The following is a 20,178-nucleotide window of genomic DNA, read 5'->3' as shown; positions in this document are numbered from 1 at the left end:
TCTTTGGTATTCCACTCCTGTGGCTAGGTTGGGGGGTGGGGGAGAACTGCCTCTCCGTCAGGCCGTGCACACACGGATACCGACCAATGGTTGTGGGTTTGCTTTTTTCCCCCCAAACAGAAGCAAAAAAAAAAAAAAAAAGGTGGTGGTTCTCTTAAGAACCAGAAAGAAGCTCGTTAGGTGTACGAGCCCAAATGAGAATTGTTGACCTCCGGCATCTTTTCTAGAGACGTTATTTGGGTTGGAAAGGTGTTTGGGAAGAGATCACTTATCGGTCAGAAAAGTATCCCTATTTAAAAAAAAAAAAAAAAAAAAAAATTCCAGCGGGTTCCTGACGATTTAACAGGTGTACATCGCGGTCTTTGGGCTTGGGTCTATTTTATCAGGGGAGGGGAAAGTTGAATCGCCTTGTCTGGGTTCAGTTACTTGTCAGAGGCTTTCTTTTCCTGACTGGACTTTGTCAGAGACGATGAGAACTTGAGATAAGAGCAGAAATAAATATATGTCTATTAAAATGCATTGTGTCACCTTAAATAAGAGAGAGGTGACTTTTCTCGTCCTAATGTCACAAGTCCTGGTACTGAGTTTAGAATCACCTTGTTGAACTATCTTCTTTGAGTCAACTTGAGGTCAAAACCAAACCACAGAACCTGTCCCCTTTTCTCTGTTGTTTTCTCTAGCATTGGCATCAGAGTAGAAAGCAAGGCGATTGTTTCAGCAACCTGGGGAAGTCACATGTGAGCTGATGAAAATTAGAGGGTGATTCCAAGTAATAGAGCTTTTCAAGCTAAGCTGAGCTAACTATGATGTAGATTCAATAAAGCCTGCTTTTGGCTAGCCTGAAAATGGTCTGATTATAGACATTTTGAAGATCTGTTCATGTCTATTCCCCCTGATTTAGTTTGGATACTGTTTAATGAAAGAGGCCTGAGATTGTTTTACGTATTCAAAATATTTGGCTCTTCCCTCTTTCTCTGTGTGGATTACTCAGTCATTTGTACTTAAAAAAAAAAAAAAAACAAAAAAAAAACACCTCTCCATATGTGACTGGCCTGTTGGTCTATTGATTCATTCAGGAATGTAGGTTGCTTTCTTATTTATGACCTCAGAAAACTTCCTACTTTATCTGAAAAGTGAGAATAGTTTTGTAGACCTTGTTCTGTCAGGTCTCAAGTCACAAAAAAAGGAATGGCTGTTAAGAAGGAACCTCTATTTTCTCACCTAGATGATCCTACTTTTTAGATAATAGACCATGGGCAAGTCCAGGGGCCTCGGTAGAGAAAAAGGAAGCTCCTAAAGTACTGTATTGTAAAGTTTGACTGACATAGCAAGTTTTTCTTTTTACTTTTTTTCCTCTCTTTAAATTATGGGTCTGATTCTTCTCTCTGCAGGTGCATTTTTAGCAAATAAACTATTGCATATTAAAGTGCAGTAGCTGAATGCAAAAGATTGTGAGAAAGATGAGAATCTCGTGTTCTTATCTAGATTATACTATATTTGAAATAACAAATCAGTATTTTTCGTGTGTGCTTTCCGGTAAGCTGCTTAAAGGCTGGGATTTTGCTGGGTAAACTGAGAAAACTGAGTGTCGGGTTACCCTAAAGCATGCTTTTGATATACTGTACTCATGGAAATGAGTTGAGATAATTTTGGAATCACCCTCCTGGCCTATGATTGGGCAAGGTTTTTCTTTCCCTTATAAACATAGTTGTCATTTGAAAGCCAAGAGACCTAGTAATTGGCATCTCTGGGCCAAATTTACTGTGAAAACCATGTGATCAGCAAAGCTATTTTCTAAAGTCAAAGTAATATTTCAAGTCTGTGTACTTCTTCAGAGTAAGCAAAGTTTTAGGGATTATTAGTGACTATAAATTCGGTGATTAATTGAGTTCTTGGAAATTATGTTTATAATTTAAAGTATAGATTCTACTTCTTATATATAAGGAGAGTTAGTTTTTATTATTTTTTTCATAACTTGCAAGTCATTAGAATTTTAATTTTTGGTTGTTTTCTCATCCCAGATTATCACCATGAGGTATATAAGATCTCAGAATTCAGCAACGATGTTAATGGGGAGGCCAAAGAGACACAACCCATTTATTTAGGTAGGTTCCTATGTCAATTAATTTCTCAGCAAAACAGTGTGGCCATTTGCAGTTAGGGGGAAGGGGAAAAAAAAAAAAAAGGTTGTGCCAGAACGGGAAATGTCTGCCATTGCTTAATGTATGACATTCTTTTCAAGACCTTTTATTTTACAGATTGCCAATATATCCCTTATTAACATTGCTAAAAGTTGTAATTTCAGACATAAATGTTTATTAGTGTCTACACACAGTGCTAATTATCACTCACTCTCAGAGCCAGATGCTGACTGTGCAGGTTTGTCGCTCTGTGCTCACCCCATTTACATTGCATATTCGCTGGCATGCTTCACTGGCAATAGTTTGTGTAATTGGGGTATTACATCTTTGACATCTGGATAACAGAAATTCAATTTCCAGGAAGCTGCTATTTGTTTGGTTTTGCTTCTGCCTTGGGTGGGATGGAGGATTAATATGCTGTCTTATTATAAAGTCCCTTCACCTCTGTGGCCTGGTTGCTAATCCTGCCATGACAAAATTAAATTAAATCTACAGTCAAAAAGCGTAAGGAAAATCAAAGTGTGATTGTCCACCTAACCACCGCTTGAGAATACTAGCTATCATTTTCCTGGACCTGTGTGCATTTCACCCCGATACCTGTGGTCAGGGTGACTAGCCATACTTTTTGCTCTTACCATCCTCATTCCCAGCTCCCCTTAGGGACAGGCCGAGCAAAAGTGGCGTCCGGGAGACCATCCGACAAGGCTAGCTGCATGATGAATAAGTAGGTGGTCAGAAGCATTGCCACTCTCTCTAAGTACAGCTTTTGGGACAAATGTCATACAGGAGAGAACTTGAATGTGCAGTTCGTTATTTGCAGACTGTGAACCCAAAATGCAAACAACTTGCGATTTTGCCACTAAGAGTGAGTACCCAGAGAGGAGGAGAAGTAGGATTAGAGAGTAAACAGTGGCGTGTGGCTTCCATCTTGCCCATCCTGAGCATCCCCACCATTCTTGGTAGTGATGTAAGAGCTGGGTGCTGCATGGCAAGGGAGCATAAAGTGGGAGACAGTTGGGGCAAGAGTGATGAAAAGCAAGGGTCAGTTTTGCCTGCTCCCTGAGGAGTATCGAGGGCTGAAGGACGTAGGATTGGTGCAGATCCCAACAACGTGAAAGCCACATGGTGGAGTCCTCAGCCACCAGGATCTCTCTTTCTGGCTTTGAGAGAGAGAAACGGTGGGATGCGGTGGACAGAGAAATGAAAACGGATACTTGAGTGAGGTAAAACAGGAGGGAAGTATCAGCAAACAAACTTAGTGGTCATAAGTGACCACTGAAAGCACATAGATCTCTGTACTCAAGCAGAGACTGTCACTGAGGCTGGCAGCTGTGCTCAGCACCTGTTTACGGTTAAGAGAACTAAAAACCAAAAAGTGAATAGTCAAGTGAAATGCTACAACCCAGAAGGAGAATATTCTTGGTTGGCACTCTCTTCAGTTCCTTAAACTTAATCAGTTGGAATTTTGTATTTTCAGTTCCTTAAGCTTGATTGGTTGGAATTCTGTATCTAAGTACTACTCGATATAGTCATTGGAAATGAGGAATTTGCCCATTAGTAGAAAATTTACATTTATCATAAAAACGGAACATCATGTCCTTGGTTGAGTTATTCTCCAACAAAGCAGGCTGCTGTGTGTTTGGAAAACAGTAGGATGCTATACAGTGAGGTAATTCTGGCTATGACAGAGTAGGGGGCTGAACAATAGGAAGATGCTAGTTCTCAGAATTCAGGAAAATACAAACTCTTGAAAGGGGCACACGTTGCTGCTTTCATTTTTCCCAGCTCGAGGCCAGGAAGATAAGAGAACATTAGCAAAAGACCAGGATCAGGATAAGCTTTGCAAGTTCTGGTCAAGAAGGCCTCAGCCATGAGGAGACCAAAGATTGAACAGTGGCAGACGTGTGCCTGGCTTCCTTCTCAGTCTTGCTTATTCTGGGGGACGTGAGATGTAGTTCCCAAAGAACATTTGTATTTTGTGATTTCCAGTCATTTTTTTAAAAACTAGAGGAATAAGTGGTTACACTATCATAATTTCTAGAGCAATTGGGAATAGTTACTGAAAACATAGGAAATTAAGATTTTGGTTGTCTATGATGTTCTAAAACAGGCATTTTTTAGTTTTTAGGTTCTCATTTCAAAACATAGATTTAAAGCATGCTTGTTTTATAAATTGCTTGAGTCTATCCGTGATGTTACTTGCTAGGGTGTAGAATTCAGTGTGAGGTTTATGACATCCAAGGGATTTTGTTAGCCAAACGCCAGAAGAACAGTTTCAAATACAATCTAGTCCTAATACATGGCCCCTAGGATGTTGTATAGGATTTTCTGTGTTCAGACATATGTTGTATTTTTAATACTATCCGCACCTGTAATATTAAAGTTCACATCTCAGGAAAAGAGAGTGAGTTCTCCAGGTTTTGGCAGTGTTCCCACATGAAATTTATTTCTCTGGAATATTTTTAGGCTGTTGACTAATGCAGCACATCCAACATGGTAGGATAGCTCAGTAGTGTGAATGACTTGGCTGAGTCCTTTCAGAGTTACCCACACATTTTTAGTGTGATAATAGGGCCAGAGGAGGTTACTTTGCCCTGTGGACATTGACATTGTCAGGCGGGCTGTGATGGGCGACCATAAAAATTTGAGTCCTGTTTGGAGAAAAACAATTATCTGTTTTAATCAACTCAACAGATTTTTTTTTTTTTTTTTTAGAAAAGACTATGTGCTCAGTGCTTTTCTGGGATGAGAGTGGGATTGGGGGTAACCAAAGAAATGGAAAGGACAGAGACCTTGTTCTCAAAGATGAAATCCAGTTGAGGAGATGGGGCACATTCAGAGCACAGTTAAGGAACAATGTTCAGTGACTGTAACAGCTCCCGTCGCTGGGCACTTTCTGTACACATGGTGTTGACCTGAATCCCTCACATGAATTATGTTCATTTATCCCTCGCGGCAAACCTGTAAGTCATTATCCTCCCCATTTTGTACAGGAGACATAGATGTTTAGTGGCCTGCCAGAGGCCGCTCAAGTAGCAAGTAGCCAGAGGCCGCTCAAGTAGTAACGGTAATTAACCAACAAATACGGACCATCGGGGCAGTGAGCCACAGCAGCATGGAAAGGGAAGGATCAAATGGAGGGTCAAGTGGGGAGTCTCCCTCAAAGTTGGAGACAATTTGCATAGACAGAGGGGAGCTGGAGAAGGTTCCAGGTGCAAAAAGGTGCTGTAAGCTACAGCAGGGAAGTGTTGTCAGGATCAGATATTAAGTGAGCGTCATCCATTTAAGAACTGCTTTCACCTCTGTCATCCTGTGGTTTTGACTTCCTGTAAGGTCACTGGGGCAGGCATTCTTATTCCCATTACTTAGAGGACAGACCTGAGGCTCAGAGTAAAGCAACTTGCTCAGAAATAGCAGAACCTGGAGCAGACCCACGTTTCCTGTCCAGAGACCTTTCCTCTCTACCATGCTGGGCCAGACAATTCAAGGATCATCAGGAGACCTTACCGGAAAGAACAAGGCACTTTTGGAAAATATATTAGTGAGACAGCAAGTTTATTACCCATAACAATAATACAAACTTTTGATAAAATCTCTTTTGAGATGTTGGGCTTTGTTTAGGTTTACTGTCATAAGATAGAAATTTGGAACATGTCTGTTTCTCAGGTGTTCGATCTCATTCATTTATTCATTTGACAAATATTTCTTGAGCTCCAATTACATGCCAGGCCCTGGCCTTGTCCTCATTCCTTTCAATACTCGGTTCGGTTACACAGCTTTCAGAAGACAAAGAAAGCACATGTTGTAGCCATGCCAGTTGAGCAGGATCGAGATGTCGGAATTTTGAAATCTTTGTCCATGGCTTTGCCAATGACAGCCACCCCCACCAGGGTCCCAGAGTCTCCTCAAAGATGACACACTCAATCCCTACCCACTTTTCCAGGCTAGGGCGCCAGCCTCTCATGACAACATAAGTCTCCTTCCCGGAGACATAGACATGTGCGTGTGTTAAATGGGGGTGCTCTTCACCTAGAGTCCGGCAGCCTGGGTCCTGCTTGCTTCCTGTTTCTTCCCCAGAGGGAAAGGGCCCTGATGTGTTACCTCAACTGTGGCTGGAGTTCCATGAGTGAGAAACAACCTCAAATATCATGGAGATCCATCCAAGTGGGCCTGAGCGTTTCCTGGGGTTGGAAACACAGCCAGTAACTGTAGGGGTCATTTTGGAAGAGCTGGCTGTGTGCCAGCCACCATGGTAAGAACTTCGCGTGTTATCACAGGTGACACATCCCAAACCTACCTCCCCACCTCTGCGGGCATCTGCACGGCTTTTAGGGCATCCCCGTCACCCTGGAAAAACCTCTGATCGGAATGGTTTCTAAGGTTTCCTACAGCACTAACAGTAGACCTGCTCATCCTCTAGGTCCACAAATGGCTTCTTGAACAATTGCAAGCAAAGTCAAGGTTGAGAGAGCCTCTTGAGACTCTTGAACACTGATGGCTTCCTTGAGTAGAAGCGCGCCTGTAAATGTGCTTCTGTTACCTTTAGACGCAGACAGAGACGCTCTTAGATATTACTCATGGTCTCAAGTTCGGGCGAAGTTTGCAGTTAGGCCTGTCACATACCGGGGTTAATCATTTAGCTAACATCACAACTGCGCATGAGGCAGGTGTTATACCGGCTATACAGATAGGAAGCAGAGCTTGGAGGTGCAAGTGATTCGCGCCAGAGCACACGGAAAGTAGTAGTTGAGCATGCTTTAGACTCCGGTGTCTTGACACCCATTCCTGCCCTCTTTCACCATGGCAGTTCTGCCAGCTGTCCTGCCTGCCCTTCTGCCCTCATGGACTGAGTTGGGTGTGTAACGTCTCATCCTCTCTCCGGCAGAGCGGGGCCCCAGATGTGAGAGGCGGGGCACGGGCTCTCGGTGGAAGGGAGGGGTGGGCGGAAGCTTCCACTGGGCAGAGCCTAGGACCCACTTGGGAAGAAAGGAAGCCCAGTTAGTCGAACATTTGCTGTACGCAGGGCACTTCCCGTACTGGAGAAGTATAGTTATTTCCATTTTTAAATGAAAAATAGGCATCTTTGGAAATGTCAGTTTGCCCAAGGTCAGAGAGCTCACAGGTGAGAGCCTGGCTGTGGACATGGCTCCCACGTTGTTGCTGCTCTGCTCTGCGAGGCAGCCTCTGAGAAAGCCAGGCCCCCTTTCCTCCTCCCTTTGTCGTTCGTAGTCTGCTTCCAGCTCACCTTTCTAACCTTATCTCCCTCTTCCTCCTGCTAAAAACATGTCAGCCTGGTCTCTTAGCATTCCTTCCTGGAGCACCTTGCCCTGCCCAAGTGTGCACCTCTCTCCAGCCTGTTCTCTCCAGGCGCTCCCATGTCGTAGCCTGTTTCCAGACTCCATCTATTACAATCCTATCTCCTATTGGTTTTCAAAGCCCAATTCAAACATTACCTAAGCCTGGAGGCCTTCTCAGTTTGTCTAGCACAGTAGAGAGAAGTCAGGTTTGAAGTCAGAAAACCTTGGTTTGAGTCTCAGGTTAACAGTTAATAACACCTTGCACAAAACTCTTGAGGGTTTTTCTTTGTCTTCCGTAATAGAATAATAATGTGGGCCCTGACCTCCCCTGCAGGTTCTCCTCTAGCATGTAGGAAACCCCAATGACAAAACACTTTTTCAAAGTAGGAAATGCTGTATTCTGATTTTTATTATCCCCTTGTCTTTTCTCTTTCTGAAATAGAATTTAAATGTTCTTCTGAATGTCTTAGCACTAAATAATAACATCACTCTTTTATGGCGCTTCCCATGTACTGCCTAATACCTACTAATTTTGTACACAGCTTTATTGCACTGCAAGTTACCCTGCAGACATGCCCATCATCCCCAAACCTGGACAATTACTGCATTGAACTGTGGTTGTTTATTTGCACCATCTCTCCTCCTGTAAATTGTAAGATCACAGAGCGAGTGTGACCTGGATTCTTTTTCATATCCTTTGAAGCACCCAGCACAGTATTGTGTTCATAATAGGTACCCAGATGATAGGTACTCAAATATCTAAGTGCGTGAGTAGCTTGGACACTGTCGTATAGACCAATGAAGAGTTGCTTTATTTTTTTTAAGGGGATTTTATTTATTTATTTTGAGAGAGAGAAGGGGGAGGGGCAGATGGAGAGGGAGAAGCAGACTCCCCTCTGAGCATGAGCCTGACGTGGAGCTTGATCCCAGGACCTTGAGATCATGACCTGAGCCAAAGGCAGAGGCTTAACCCATTGAGCCACCCTGAAGAGCTGCTTTAAAATACACCACTCTGGAGCACCTGGGTGGCTCAGTGGTTTAAGCCTCTGCCTTTGGCTCAGGTCATGATCTCAGGGTCTTGGGATGAAGCCCTGCATTGGACACTCTGCTCAGCAGGGGGCCTGCTTTCCCCTTCCCCTTCCCCTCTGCCTGCCTCTCTGCCTACTTGTGATCTCTGTCTCTGTCAAATAAATAAAATCTTTAAAAAAAAATAGAATAAGATATACCACTCTGTTGAGATTTGGGGGACATTTAGTGAGCCAGACTAAAAAATGCCTCATTTAACTGGAAGAATCTTTTATAATATATTCAACTAGCGCAGAAATTTGGGATTTCTGATGTTGATTTGTGAGATACAACTTGAAACCTATTTTCCCCCTTCAAACCTAGAAATACCAAAAAGGAGAGGACCTTGCATATGAAAGCCAGAGACATGTTGAAAATCAAAACAAAAATAGTCTGAGCTCTGCTAGCTCTCTATGTGCTGTGACATTGGTACACCCTCTTCAGGGTGCTTAAGAGAGGACTGACCTGTTTATCAACTGATTTTTGGCATTGTCTGGGTCTCAGTTTCCAAAGGAAGCAAGTTTTCCTACCTGAATTTCAGAAAAACCAAAAGCCAAGCCTTCAGCAACAGACCTTGGTGCATGTGACACGGTGAGGGAGCACACGCGCTGTGCCCCCTCCCCAACGCCCTTCCGTGTCCCCAGGAAAAGTTGCTTCTTTCTGTTTCTCCAGACGTGGTGTGGCTCAGGAGCCACCCTTGGGGTAACATGTATGACAGGTTGTGATCATTGGCTGTTCCTCCTCTGATTGTGACCAAATCATTTAAAAAATAAATACAATAAAATAAAAAAAAAAAAAAAAAAAAAAACTTCCAAGAAGGACAGGCTCTAAGGAGATGTATTAACAATTTAGCCTCTCTGGTTCCCATGGGAATATGGATTTTTTACTTTTGGAAGAAAATAACATGGCCATCTATAAGATAAAATAAAGATTTTGGAACAGTGTGTTTTGCATCTCCAAGTTAAAAATAGATCTAGGACATTTACAAAGCAACTCTGTTATTCTCATAAGTCACAGATTCCTGGAGCGGATGCTACCTGGAATCGATGTGCCCGAGTGTGTGCACGCAGTAGTGGGGGTGGTAGATCCTGCAAGGCGCATGTGCCCAACCCTGGAGGGATTTGTCCAGGTGCTGGGCCACTTGGGTTGCTCCTTGCCTGAACATCTTCATTATTTGTGGCTTTCAGGTTAGGATTAAGACTCCTCAGCCTGACAGATAAGACTCTGAGTGAACTGCCACCTGTTTCTTTGGAGCTCATTGCTGACATTGTCCTTCGCAGGCCCGTCACCCATACCAGACCTCTTTTATTCCTGCAGTAGGAATCCTTCCTGGCCTTTGAGGCCAGGCACTTTCTCACCCTGGTGGCTGCATAGAAGCCGTAGAAATTCCTTTGCTTGGAATTTCACACTTGCATCATCCTCCCTCTGCTTGGCTTGGCTTTCTCTTCTCCCTAAAGTCTTCAAGTTGATGAAACTTCTTTCAGGAAGTCTTCTCTGATTGCCCTCACCTCTCCCCCACAGCCTCCAGGGCATGGTGCCATCACAGCCAAGGCATTGCTGTTTTACTTCTCTCTCCCTGCTGGGCTGTAAACTCTCTGAGAATCATCTCTGTGTCCCCACTGCCTAGCACCATGCTGGTCACGTGATAATCACCAGTACATGCTCAGGTAATGAGTAAGATGTCCACTTTTAAATGCAAAATTAAGTGGTGGATTCAGCTACTTTGAAACTTTATTATTCAACTCTTACCTCCAAGTTCCATCCTGGCTTCAGGGGCTGAAAATTTACACTCCCTTCTTAGTAGCTAACTGGACCTCACATATCAGGAGTAAAATTTGTCAACACTGATCACAGATGATTTAGTTTTCATTTCCTATTTTTGTTCTTTTTGATTAGTTAATGGCAGGGCCCCCTCTTAAAGTTAAACCCTGAGAGAGGACGCATCCCTGTGCCTGTGTACGTGTACCAGCCCTGGCCCCCAGGGCCCTGCAGGTACACCGTGTTGTGGGGGCCTCCCCGGATGCCGCAGTCCAGTGGGCCTGGCATCTGGCCTGCTGGGCTCTGCCCACCCCTGCTGCCCTCTCTGTCTAAGGCTTCATTTTTCCCATCTCAGTTTGAATTCCTGCAGGCCAAGACTCTGTTGACTGTGTTCCTAGTACACGATACTTGACACAGAGTCGAGTCTCGATAATTCTTTTTGAATAAACAAGTAAGTACCATGTTTAAAACATGTTAAAAATGCAATTTGCTGCCAATTATCTGCTGATCAAGGGGGTCAGTCTGTTGTGGCGAGACGGTTTTGTTGTGCAGGACTGTCCTGCGTATTACAAGAGGACTGAATGTTGGCAGCATCAGTGTACATAAATGTCAGGAGCACACCCCCTCACCCCCATTGTGATGATCGGAAATGCCCCCTACACATGTTGGCTGGCATGTGGTCCTCTGCAGGACAAGGCTGTGGGGTCATTTAGCTTTGAGCAGAGAAATGCTATTACACTGCTCTAGACTATATACCCTTCGTCACCAGCTGTCTCCCAGATGCCCATGTGAAGTGGGCAGAGAGGAGCGGCCAAGGTGGACCCACTCAGCCACATCACCATACCCAGAGCGAGATCAAAGGGCACATTCCATTCACGGTCAGATTACTGAGCCTCCTTTCTATACAAAGTACACCTTGTTACATGCATATTCCATCATATATTTTAAAATCATTAAGAAGTTTAGACAGATTGCCTTTGAGTGTTTCAGACAATCAGTATCCTTGTAAATAAGAATCCATAAAATTGTTTTCTTAGTATTGCTTTTTTTCCCAAACATGTCCAAGTATACTGTATCATTTGAATTGCAAGGGTTTTACAATGTTTTTTTACTTAGAAATCAAATTTTATATCTGAAAGGTTAATGGAGAAAACTAATTATGCTATCTGGTAACCAAATGTGTGATGAGACATTTGTCTCTGTAATTAACAGCAAGGAACTTTTATAGTTTCATAAAATCGAATGCTACATAGAGGATTCTGTGAGCATTTGTTTGGATGAGGTGTCCAAAGCAGAGATGTTTATGGATGATATAAAGTTGAACTGAAATGTAATGCAGGTGTCTCTGCATCTCACGGCATTTCTCATTGTTGAAATGGAAGCCAGAAGATTAATAACTTTACTTTGTCATGATAAAATAAGTAATGTGTTCTTGGAACAGTGGTACGGTACATAAGTTACTCAGTAATTCCAAGAATTTATTCTGTTCCAGGAATAATATCCTTAACAATTTATTTTTACAGAAAAAGTTGATGCAACATAATAGCCTTATGAAGTTGCTTGTATGGCTAATGGAATTATATCTCAAATGTGACTTTACACCTCCATATAAAATGTAAAGAACCCCACAAAAATGCAAGGTTAAGGTACAAGCTAAAAGTAAAAAGTCAGGAGATGCAAAAGTTAAGGCTCTTCTGTTAACATTAACTCATGCTCATTGCACATATATAATTTTTTCAATTACTAGCAAGACTTTAATGGGTACCGTAATAAGCATTGTGTGAAATACGGTTGAAAAGGAGTTGCTGCTGGAATGTTAGCCTTAGCTTTCTCTGTGCGTTCGCTGTTCTGCTGTCTAGCTCTGCTCTGGAAGACAGAGCCTGCTGCCTTGAGCACCACGGACACACGCGGCTCAGATCCGACTTGCCTTCCTCTGGTCTGCTTTGGTCAATCTGGGCAAGCAACTTAGTCTTATCCTTTGTTAAATGGGGCGGGTGAGTCCCTGTCTGTCACCTCTGATGAGGATGAGCTGTGTTCCTTTGGGAAAGCTTTCATAAGAAGACATGATTGACTTTAGACGCCCAGTGGCCTCTGCTTCCAACCCTACACACCCCGTGGACTTGAGAATCTAAGAAAGCACAGATGGTCTACGTCTTGACCCGTCAGTAGTGTTTTCTTTGTCAGCTCCCCTCAACTGCAGCTTCTCCGCATATCTGATGCTGGAATTTACTTATTCTTGTGTTCATTCTGTGGGTATTTGTTGAGTAGCCATTAGTGCCAAGCTAAAAGATTTTGAAGCTCAGTAGGTTGCGACAGGGAGTTGAAGGATTCTACGGGAACATGGAATGGGGGAGGAGGGGACTCACCAGGCTTGGGGGATTAGGGGATACAGCTTGAGAAGATGACATTCCAGCAGACACCTGAGGGGTAAGTATGGGGCGGGGCTAGAGCCGAGGCTCTATGAAGGCCCGGCAGCGAGAGCACTTCTGGACCACCGAGAGACCTTCCTTCTAAAGGAAAGCAGGGGAGCCTGTGTGGCTCAGTGGGTTAAGCCTCTACCTTCGGCTCAGGTCATGATCTCGGGGTCCTGGGGTCAAACCCCGCATCGGGCTCTCTGCTCAGTGGGGAGCCTGCTTCCCCCTCTCTGCCCACCTCTCTGCCTACTTGTGATCTCTGTCTGTCAAATAAATAGATAAAATTTAAAAATAAATAAATAAAGGAAAGCAGAGGACCTCCAGCTGTCCATTTTGACTACTAATTGGATTGGTATTTAATTGTTCTTAAGTGAGGCCTGGGCACTGGTATTTTTACAGAGATGTCTAGGTGATCCTAACTGCAACCAGACCTGCGAACCAACCCCCACCCCCAAAACCCTGGGTAGACTAAAGGGGATGGGGATGGGGAGGGAACGTGACAAGAGCTGAGACGGGAGAGAGAGACCAAAAAGGTCAGATGTGGAGCTGGGCTCCATCCTGAGGTGGTTGGCATTCCACTGTGGTGTGTCATGTAATGAGGTTTGCGTGTCTGAGAGATCACACTGGCCTCAGGGTGGAAGAGGGATTGGAGAGAGGGGCGCGACACTGGAGGTTTTTGGCAGTAGCCCCATCAAGAGATAATGGGGACAGGGGGATGGAGAGAAGTGGAAGGATTCAAAAGTAATTTGGAAGTCACCGTAGGCAGGACTCTATGATTAACTGGCTGTGGGAGGGCAGGGAGAGAGAGAGCTCCCAGGTTTCTGGCTTGAATGGCAGGGTGGGTGCTGTTCAGTAAGGCTCACAGAGGGTCAGTATTAAATATGGTTTTGGACATGGCGTTAAGGCTGCTTTTGAAGTGCACAAGTGGGGCTGTCCAGTGGGCAGTTGGATGTGTGGGTCTGGAGCCCCGAAGTGGGATCAGGGCTGGAGTCCTCACATACAGATGGTCCACGGAGCCAGAGAGAAGATCTGTGGGTCCAGAAAGGGGGTGGGGAGTGAGAAGGCTGCCCAGGCAGCATCCTGAAAACCTTTGACATTTAGGGCAGTCCTTTTCACACCCGTGTTGTGACCTATAAGTGGGTCATGAAATCGATTTAGCAGATTGTCACCCATAGGAGCGAACAACAATAATGGTAATAATAATAACAAAGAGAGTAGAATAGAAAATGTCAGGGTGCATTGCACGCAGGAAGGATAAATTCATGAATCTTTTATAATTACATACGTAGTGTGTGTGTGTGTGTGTGTGCACATGCACATGCATGCATATGAAAGTGTGTGAAATCATGAAAAATGTATTTCTTGCTGTGAACCCTGGTCAAAAAAGGTTGGAACTCACCGACCTAAGCCATGACTGCCTTACCCTTGGAGCTCTGTCATTAGTGTCACTCAGGAAAGGCTACCACTCTCCAGGTGCTTTGGACCCAGACTCAGCGGAGTTCCTGAAATCCTCAGGAAAAAAAGGTGCTGTGAATATGATCCGTTTTTCGTCACCAGGAACACTATTCGCACTGAAGATGAGACAGGACAATAGCGTGTATATAATATAACTAGGAATATTTTAAAATTTTAAATGGCCGAAGAAACAGTGTGGCCTTTTTCTTAAACACGTTCACACTTAACTGGTCTCTGAATGGCATGTGTAAACTGAGGGCTCGGAGAGAGGAGATTTGCACTCTGAGCATTTTTTTTTTTTAAAGATTTTATTTATTAGTCATAGAGAGAGCACAAGGAGGCAGAGTAGCAGGCAGAGGCAGAGAGAGAAGTAGGCTCCCCACTGGACAAGGAGCACGATTCAGGACTCGATCCTAGGACCCCGGGATCATAACCCGAGCTGAAGGCAGCAGCCTAACCGACTGAGCCACCCAGGCATCCCCTGAGCATTCTTTTAGAAGTTTTCTGTACAGGAGAGCAGAGGATTAGCACTTCAAATTCTGTTGAAAAGGACTCTTTCCAGACCAAGTTATGAACATTTTACCTCTTGTTGAATAAAGGCGAGATTTAGGCTAGGCCACTACAGGAATACAGAAGCAGCTCCTATGCTAGTCTTGTTTTATTTAAGCTCTGTCTATTTCCAGCATTCAAAGACTTTTGCTGTGTTTCACAGGATCGCGAACATAAATAAATTCTGATTGTGCGTCCTCTAAGTGTTAATATTTGGCTTTTGTAGAACTCACAGGATTCACGTGAAGCGTGCTGCCAGTTTAAAAAGAAATACCTGAGCCTTATTCTCCTTACTTAGAAACAGTACAACTAAGCTGAAATTCATAGATGGTTTGGTGCAATGACTGAATTGTTTCCACCATATGTGTTAACATAACGGGTGGTTAAGGTGCTAACTGGTTCACACAGCACCCAGTGTGTGTCCTCACTGCTTCCTGGATACCACGCAGCTGCATTATTTTGTGAATGGCCTCATTCCTGCCAGTCAGCCTGTTCCTTGAGCGTTTTAGTAGAGTAGTTCATGGACATTGGAGCCTGACCTACCCAGTTTAAAACTCCAATCTCAAAGTCTCTGTTATTTCCTGGGTAAAATGTATTCATCAACATTCAAAACTCTTACCTTGTCATCAGGATTAAAAGTAGGCAGAGTTTGCCCAAGGACGTGGTACATAGTGAGTACTCCATAAATGGTGACTGTAACACTTTTCCCACTACATACTGCCAAATTACTTAAAAAAAAAAAAAATAATAATAATAATAATAATACAAGGGTTGGGGTGCTTGGCCAGCTCAGTTGGAAGAGCATGTGACTCTTGATCTCAGGGTCATGAGTTCGAGCCCATTAGCTATAAAGATTACTTACACACGTATACACACACACACACACATACATAAACAAACTTAAAAAAAAAAATACAGAATACATGGCTTGTGTGAGCTTCAGAGGAAAGTTATCTTGACCTGTACACCAAGAGGTGCAAAAGAGACTGCACCCCAGCATCCTCTTTCCTTGACTTGCTTTTGCTGCTACCTCTAGCCCCCTTTTTCTCACTCCTGTCCACCTTCGTCTGTTCCTGGGTGACACTGTAAGATGCTTTCATGTCCAAAGCTGCCACTATACCTAGCTTCAGAATACCACAGGGAAAGGATCGTACATAATTCTTCTAGGTCGTTTTTTTCTTACAAAAAAAAATATGTTTCAAATAATTTCAAAACCATTTTTAAACTTAAAATTGAGAAAGGTGAAAAAAAGGTAGAAAGTGAAAAGGAGAGCATCCTGTCCCCATCAGACTCTCCAGTAACAAGCACTGTTAATAATAGAGTTGTTTTTGTGTGTGTTATAATGAAAGGAAAATGGGACTATGCTATATAACGTTTTATAACTTTTTTGCTTAACGGAGGCTCCATGTATTCTACAAGAACTGAGTGGCTAGTTTGAGGCAGACAGCCAGCCCTGGTTATAAGGTAGTGAATGAAGTCACTATGATATCAACCATCACAAGTTTACAGTTTGTCTTGCACATACCTCCAAATGACTATAAAAAGGGCTATTTCGTTCTTTACAGGATATGTAAACATATATCATAATTTCATTATACCAACATGCCATTATTCACTTATCTGAAGCTCCATTGACAAATGTTTGGATGATTCGCAGGGTTTCATGAGTACAATAATGCCATCGTGCATATCCTTGTATATATGTCATGGGTACTTGGTGGGATGTTTCTGTAGGATCAATTCCTGGTAGTGGAATTGCTGAATTTCCCTCCAGAAAGGTTCCCTACCAACAGCATATGAGAGCAACGGTAACCCTACACTCCCACCAAAAATGGGTTTTATGAAGCTACAGTCTTTGCCAAATTAATAGATAAAGAATGTCATATTATTTAATTTTCTTTACATTAATAATTATGGAGATAACAGGATTTAAACTGTTTCTTATTTTTTAAGATTTTATTTATTTGTCAGAGAGAGAGAGAGAGAGAGCACACAAGGAGGGGAAGTGGCAGGCAGAGGGAGAAGCAAGGAGCTTAATGCGGGATTCAATCCCAGGATCCTGGGATCATGACCTGAGCTGAAGGCAGACGCTTAACCACAGAGCCACCCAGGTGCCCCTGGCTTAATTATTCTCGAACATTGTTTAAAGTGATGGCTTCTGTTAACAATGGCTGGAATTCCACATCCAAAGAGCATTCAGTTGGACAGCCATGTTGTAGTTATTATAAAATAAAAGTTCATTTTCCATGATACAAGAGCATTTGAGGGAGCGATTCTGACTCTTGGAATTGGTTGGGGAGTTCCAGCTACTCTTTATGTATCACAGCGAGTCTCATGGAAAAACCTTGTTGACTTCCTGACATTGCAGGATAAAGTAAAAGCTTCAGTGTCTTTCTGTTGTTCACTTGGCCCACTCCATGCCTCAACTCCAGCTGAGTTAGCTTGTTTACCATTACCCATTCTGTTTTTCTCTGTGTTCAGTCTTTGCTTGATACCGTTCCCTCCCTCTTCTTCCCAGAAGTGCCCGTGGAAATGCCAGCCGTCTTTACTGACCCCTCACATCAGGCATCTTCATGACACTGGCTGTTGCGCTCCCAGTTTAAAACGGCCTCTCTGGGGCGCCTGGGTGGCTCAGTGGGTTGGGCCGCTGCCTTCGGCTCAGGTCATGATCTCAGGATCCTGGGATCGACCCCCGCATCGGGCTCTCTGCTCGGCAGGGAGCCTGCTTCCCTCTCTCTCTCTCTCTCTGCCTGCCTCTCTGCCTACTTGTGATCTGTCAAATAAATGAATAAAATCTTAAAAAAAAAAAAAACGGCCTCTCAATTCCTTGTTATTCATGCAATGTCCAAGACATTTCTCATGTAATCTCTTGGTTTTGTCTGTTCCGTCATGGACGCTAGAGATGTTCTCTTAGAAAGTCGCTGGGTGGGGAGGGGTGGCACCTGGGTGGCTCAGTGGGTTAAGCCTCCTCCTTTTGCTCAGGTCATGATCTCAGGGTCCTGGGATCGAGCCCCACATCGGGCTCTCTGCTCGGCAGGGGGCCTGCTTCTCCCTTCTCTCTGCCTGCTTCTCTGTCTACTTGTGATCTCTCTCTCTGTCAAATAAATAAATAAAAATTAAAAAAGAAAGAAAGAAAGAAAGAAAGAAAGAAAGAAAGAAAGAAAGTAAGTCGCTGGGGGCATTCAAAAGCCTGACTTAAAAAGCCAAGCCCTTTGCCTTCTGTAACAGCCCAGCGTCTCCTCCTGCTGACCAGTCCAATTTAACAGGAACCTGCACTTGATGGGTAGAGAGCAGAGTATAATACTGGCATTTATTTTTTAAGGTAAAATATGAAGACTCAAAGAAAATTATTCCCTAGTCCCTTTTTAGGACTTTGCGTCCAAACTTCTTCTATGTGTTTATTCTCCTTTGTAGGTGCTCTTTGAGGGACACATTTGAGAAGCAGTATGACAGCCCATTTTCTATATCTGTCCAGTTGATTTTATTTATTTATTGAAAAGTAGTTGATGTACAACGTATGGTAGCTTCAGGTGTACAGCAGACAGACAATTCTGTACATTACCCGGTGCTTCCTGTAGACACCAGACAACATGATTACAATATTATTGACTAGATTTCTGATGCTATACTTTTCATCCCCTTGTCTTACTGTACAACTGGACTTTTCTCCCTCTTAATCCCCTTCATCTATTTTGCTCATCCTCCTATTCTCTCCTCTCTGGCGACCCCCAGTTCTCTGTGCCTTAACAGTATGTTTCAGTTTTGTTTGGATGTTTTTGCTTTTTAGATTCCACAGATAAGTGAAATCCTATGGTATCTATCTGTCTCTGTCTGATTTATTTCACTTCACACGACACCCTCTGAGTCCATCCATGTTGTTGCCAATGGCAAGATCTCATTCTTTTCTTACAGCTCAGTACTAATGCTGATGGCCCATTTTGAATCGCTAGGCTTTGCTTCATTTCCTGGTCTGTCTTTGCTCTTTGGGCCCTAAAGAGTCGTCTCAAGTTCTTTTTGCTTTGAAGGCCTATTTTCCAGCTCGGATCCATGGCATCCTCTCCTGGTACCTGTCCTGGCTTCATATGCCTTCAATAAAAAGAGCTCCAGCCTCCCACCCTGGCTTCAGGTGGCTTATCCTGGGTGAGCCTTCCATTCATTAGAAGAGGGGCATTGTGTTTTTAAAATTGTCTGTACATTCAAGTGTCTGCCCTGCCGGACTGTCCACCCTCACAGGGAGCCACTGGAGCTTATATCTCTTTTCTTTTCCTTTTTTTAGTCTCACAGTATCTCATATTTAGTAGTAGTACAGTAAATATTTATTGAATGGATGAATGAACCTGTTATTCCCTAAATAGATTTGAAAGGATCTTAGTTGCCCTTTAAATGAAAATGCCATGTATATACTGAGCTGCTTAATTATTTGCACTTCTACCTTTCAGTTTACCTGGGTCCCCGCACATGTGCCAACGCACACGCGGCTGAGATACTCCTTACCAGAGTGTTTGATTCAACCAAGCAAATGATTCTGGAGATACTCTTTGCCTCCTTCCGTCTCAGTGGCATTTAGACTCCGTGGTGTGGTGCCCACAGAGTTCCTGAATGCGCCCCAGGGACTGATGCAGGAATGTGCGTTCTGGCATGTTCTCTTTAGCAGGCTTTACTCTGCTTTATTTATTGGGGTCCCGCTTAAGATTGCATTAGAGGAAAGGGCTCACTTGGAAACGATTGCTCTGTAAATTCATGCTTTTCAGACCATTTTTGCTGAGGTAGAATCCCAGTCTTGCCTGTGCTTTGTCAACATGGCTCTCAGCCCTGAGGGTGGCCAGGTGGAACCTTGATAGCCTGTGTGTGTGAGGATGGGCTTGGAACGAGGATGTCGACCTCAGGCCTCCGCACAGCACAGCGTCTGCTTCCCTTTCCTCTGCTCTGAGACTGTTTGTTGAGATTTGTGCTCAAGAAAGCTGTAGCGTGGCCAGAAGCACCCTGTCCCCTTCTCCTGCTCTCTCTCAGTGCTGTCATTTGAGCTGCTATGGGGGAGTCTCTTCTACACCGGGGCCCCGTGCTGCTGCTACTAGTGCTTGAGAAGACATAGTTGGACTGTTTAATATAAATCCGGTCCTCTTAGTGCTTCTTACTGATGTACTCAACTTCTTTATCTTTTAACACTTCATTACCTGAAAAACACAAGAAGCTTTAAAGCATCTTTCTTTCTCTCTCTCTCTTTTTTTTTTTAAAGTATATTCAGTATTGTGCAACCACCACCTCTGTCCGTTTCCTGAACTTCTTCATCATCCCAAACACAAAAGCATTCTTGTCCCTCCTTCTGCACATGTTCTCTGCTGCATCTCTGCTGCACAGTTGGTGTTTATGGGCTGGAAGGATCAGCTCTTGAAGACCAGATATGCCCAGCCTCCTGCCTAGAAGCTCCAGTGCAATCCATTTCTCCTTTGGTGATAAAGAACAACGTTCTACCCATAACAGCCCATAGTATAGTTGAAG

General features: G+C 43.7%; 1 protein-coding gene across 13 annotated transcripts in view; it reads left to right on the top strand.

The window, feature by feature from the left end:
* The window catches only part of BEND7 (BEN domain containing 7), a 79,393-nt gene that overhangs the window by 457 nt on the left and 58,758 nt on the right, over positions 1-20,178 (top strand). For 11 of the 13 annotated variants that reach the window (XM_082739545.1, XM_082739551.1, XM_082739546.1 and 8 more), the window contains exon 2: positions 2,022-2,105. The exons of the other annotated variants lie outside the window; for them this stretch is intronic. Coding sequence is in view for 10 of the 11 variants with exons in the window: in XM_082739551.1 (XP_082595677.1) it covers positions 2,022-2,105 (84 nt within the window). In the remaining variant the exon portion in view is untranslated. The remainder of the gene's footprint in view (positions 1-2,021; positions 2,106-20,178) is intronic. 13 annotated transcript variants of the gene reach the window in all.

This window comes from Mustela nivalis (genome assembly GCF_964662115.1).
Source record: "Mustela nivalis genome assembly, chromosome: 7".
NCBI classification, from domain to species: Eukaryota; Metazoa; Chordata; class Mammalia; order Carnivora; family Mustelidae; genus Mustela; species Mustela nivalis.
Note: the sequence above shows the minus strand (reverse complement) of the source record. Positions and strands in the feature narration are given on the sequence as shown.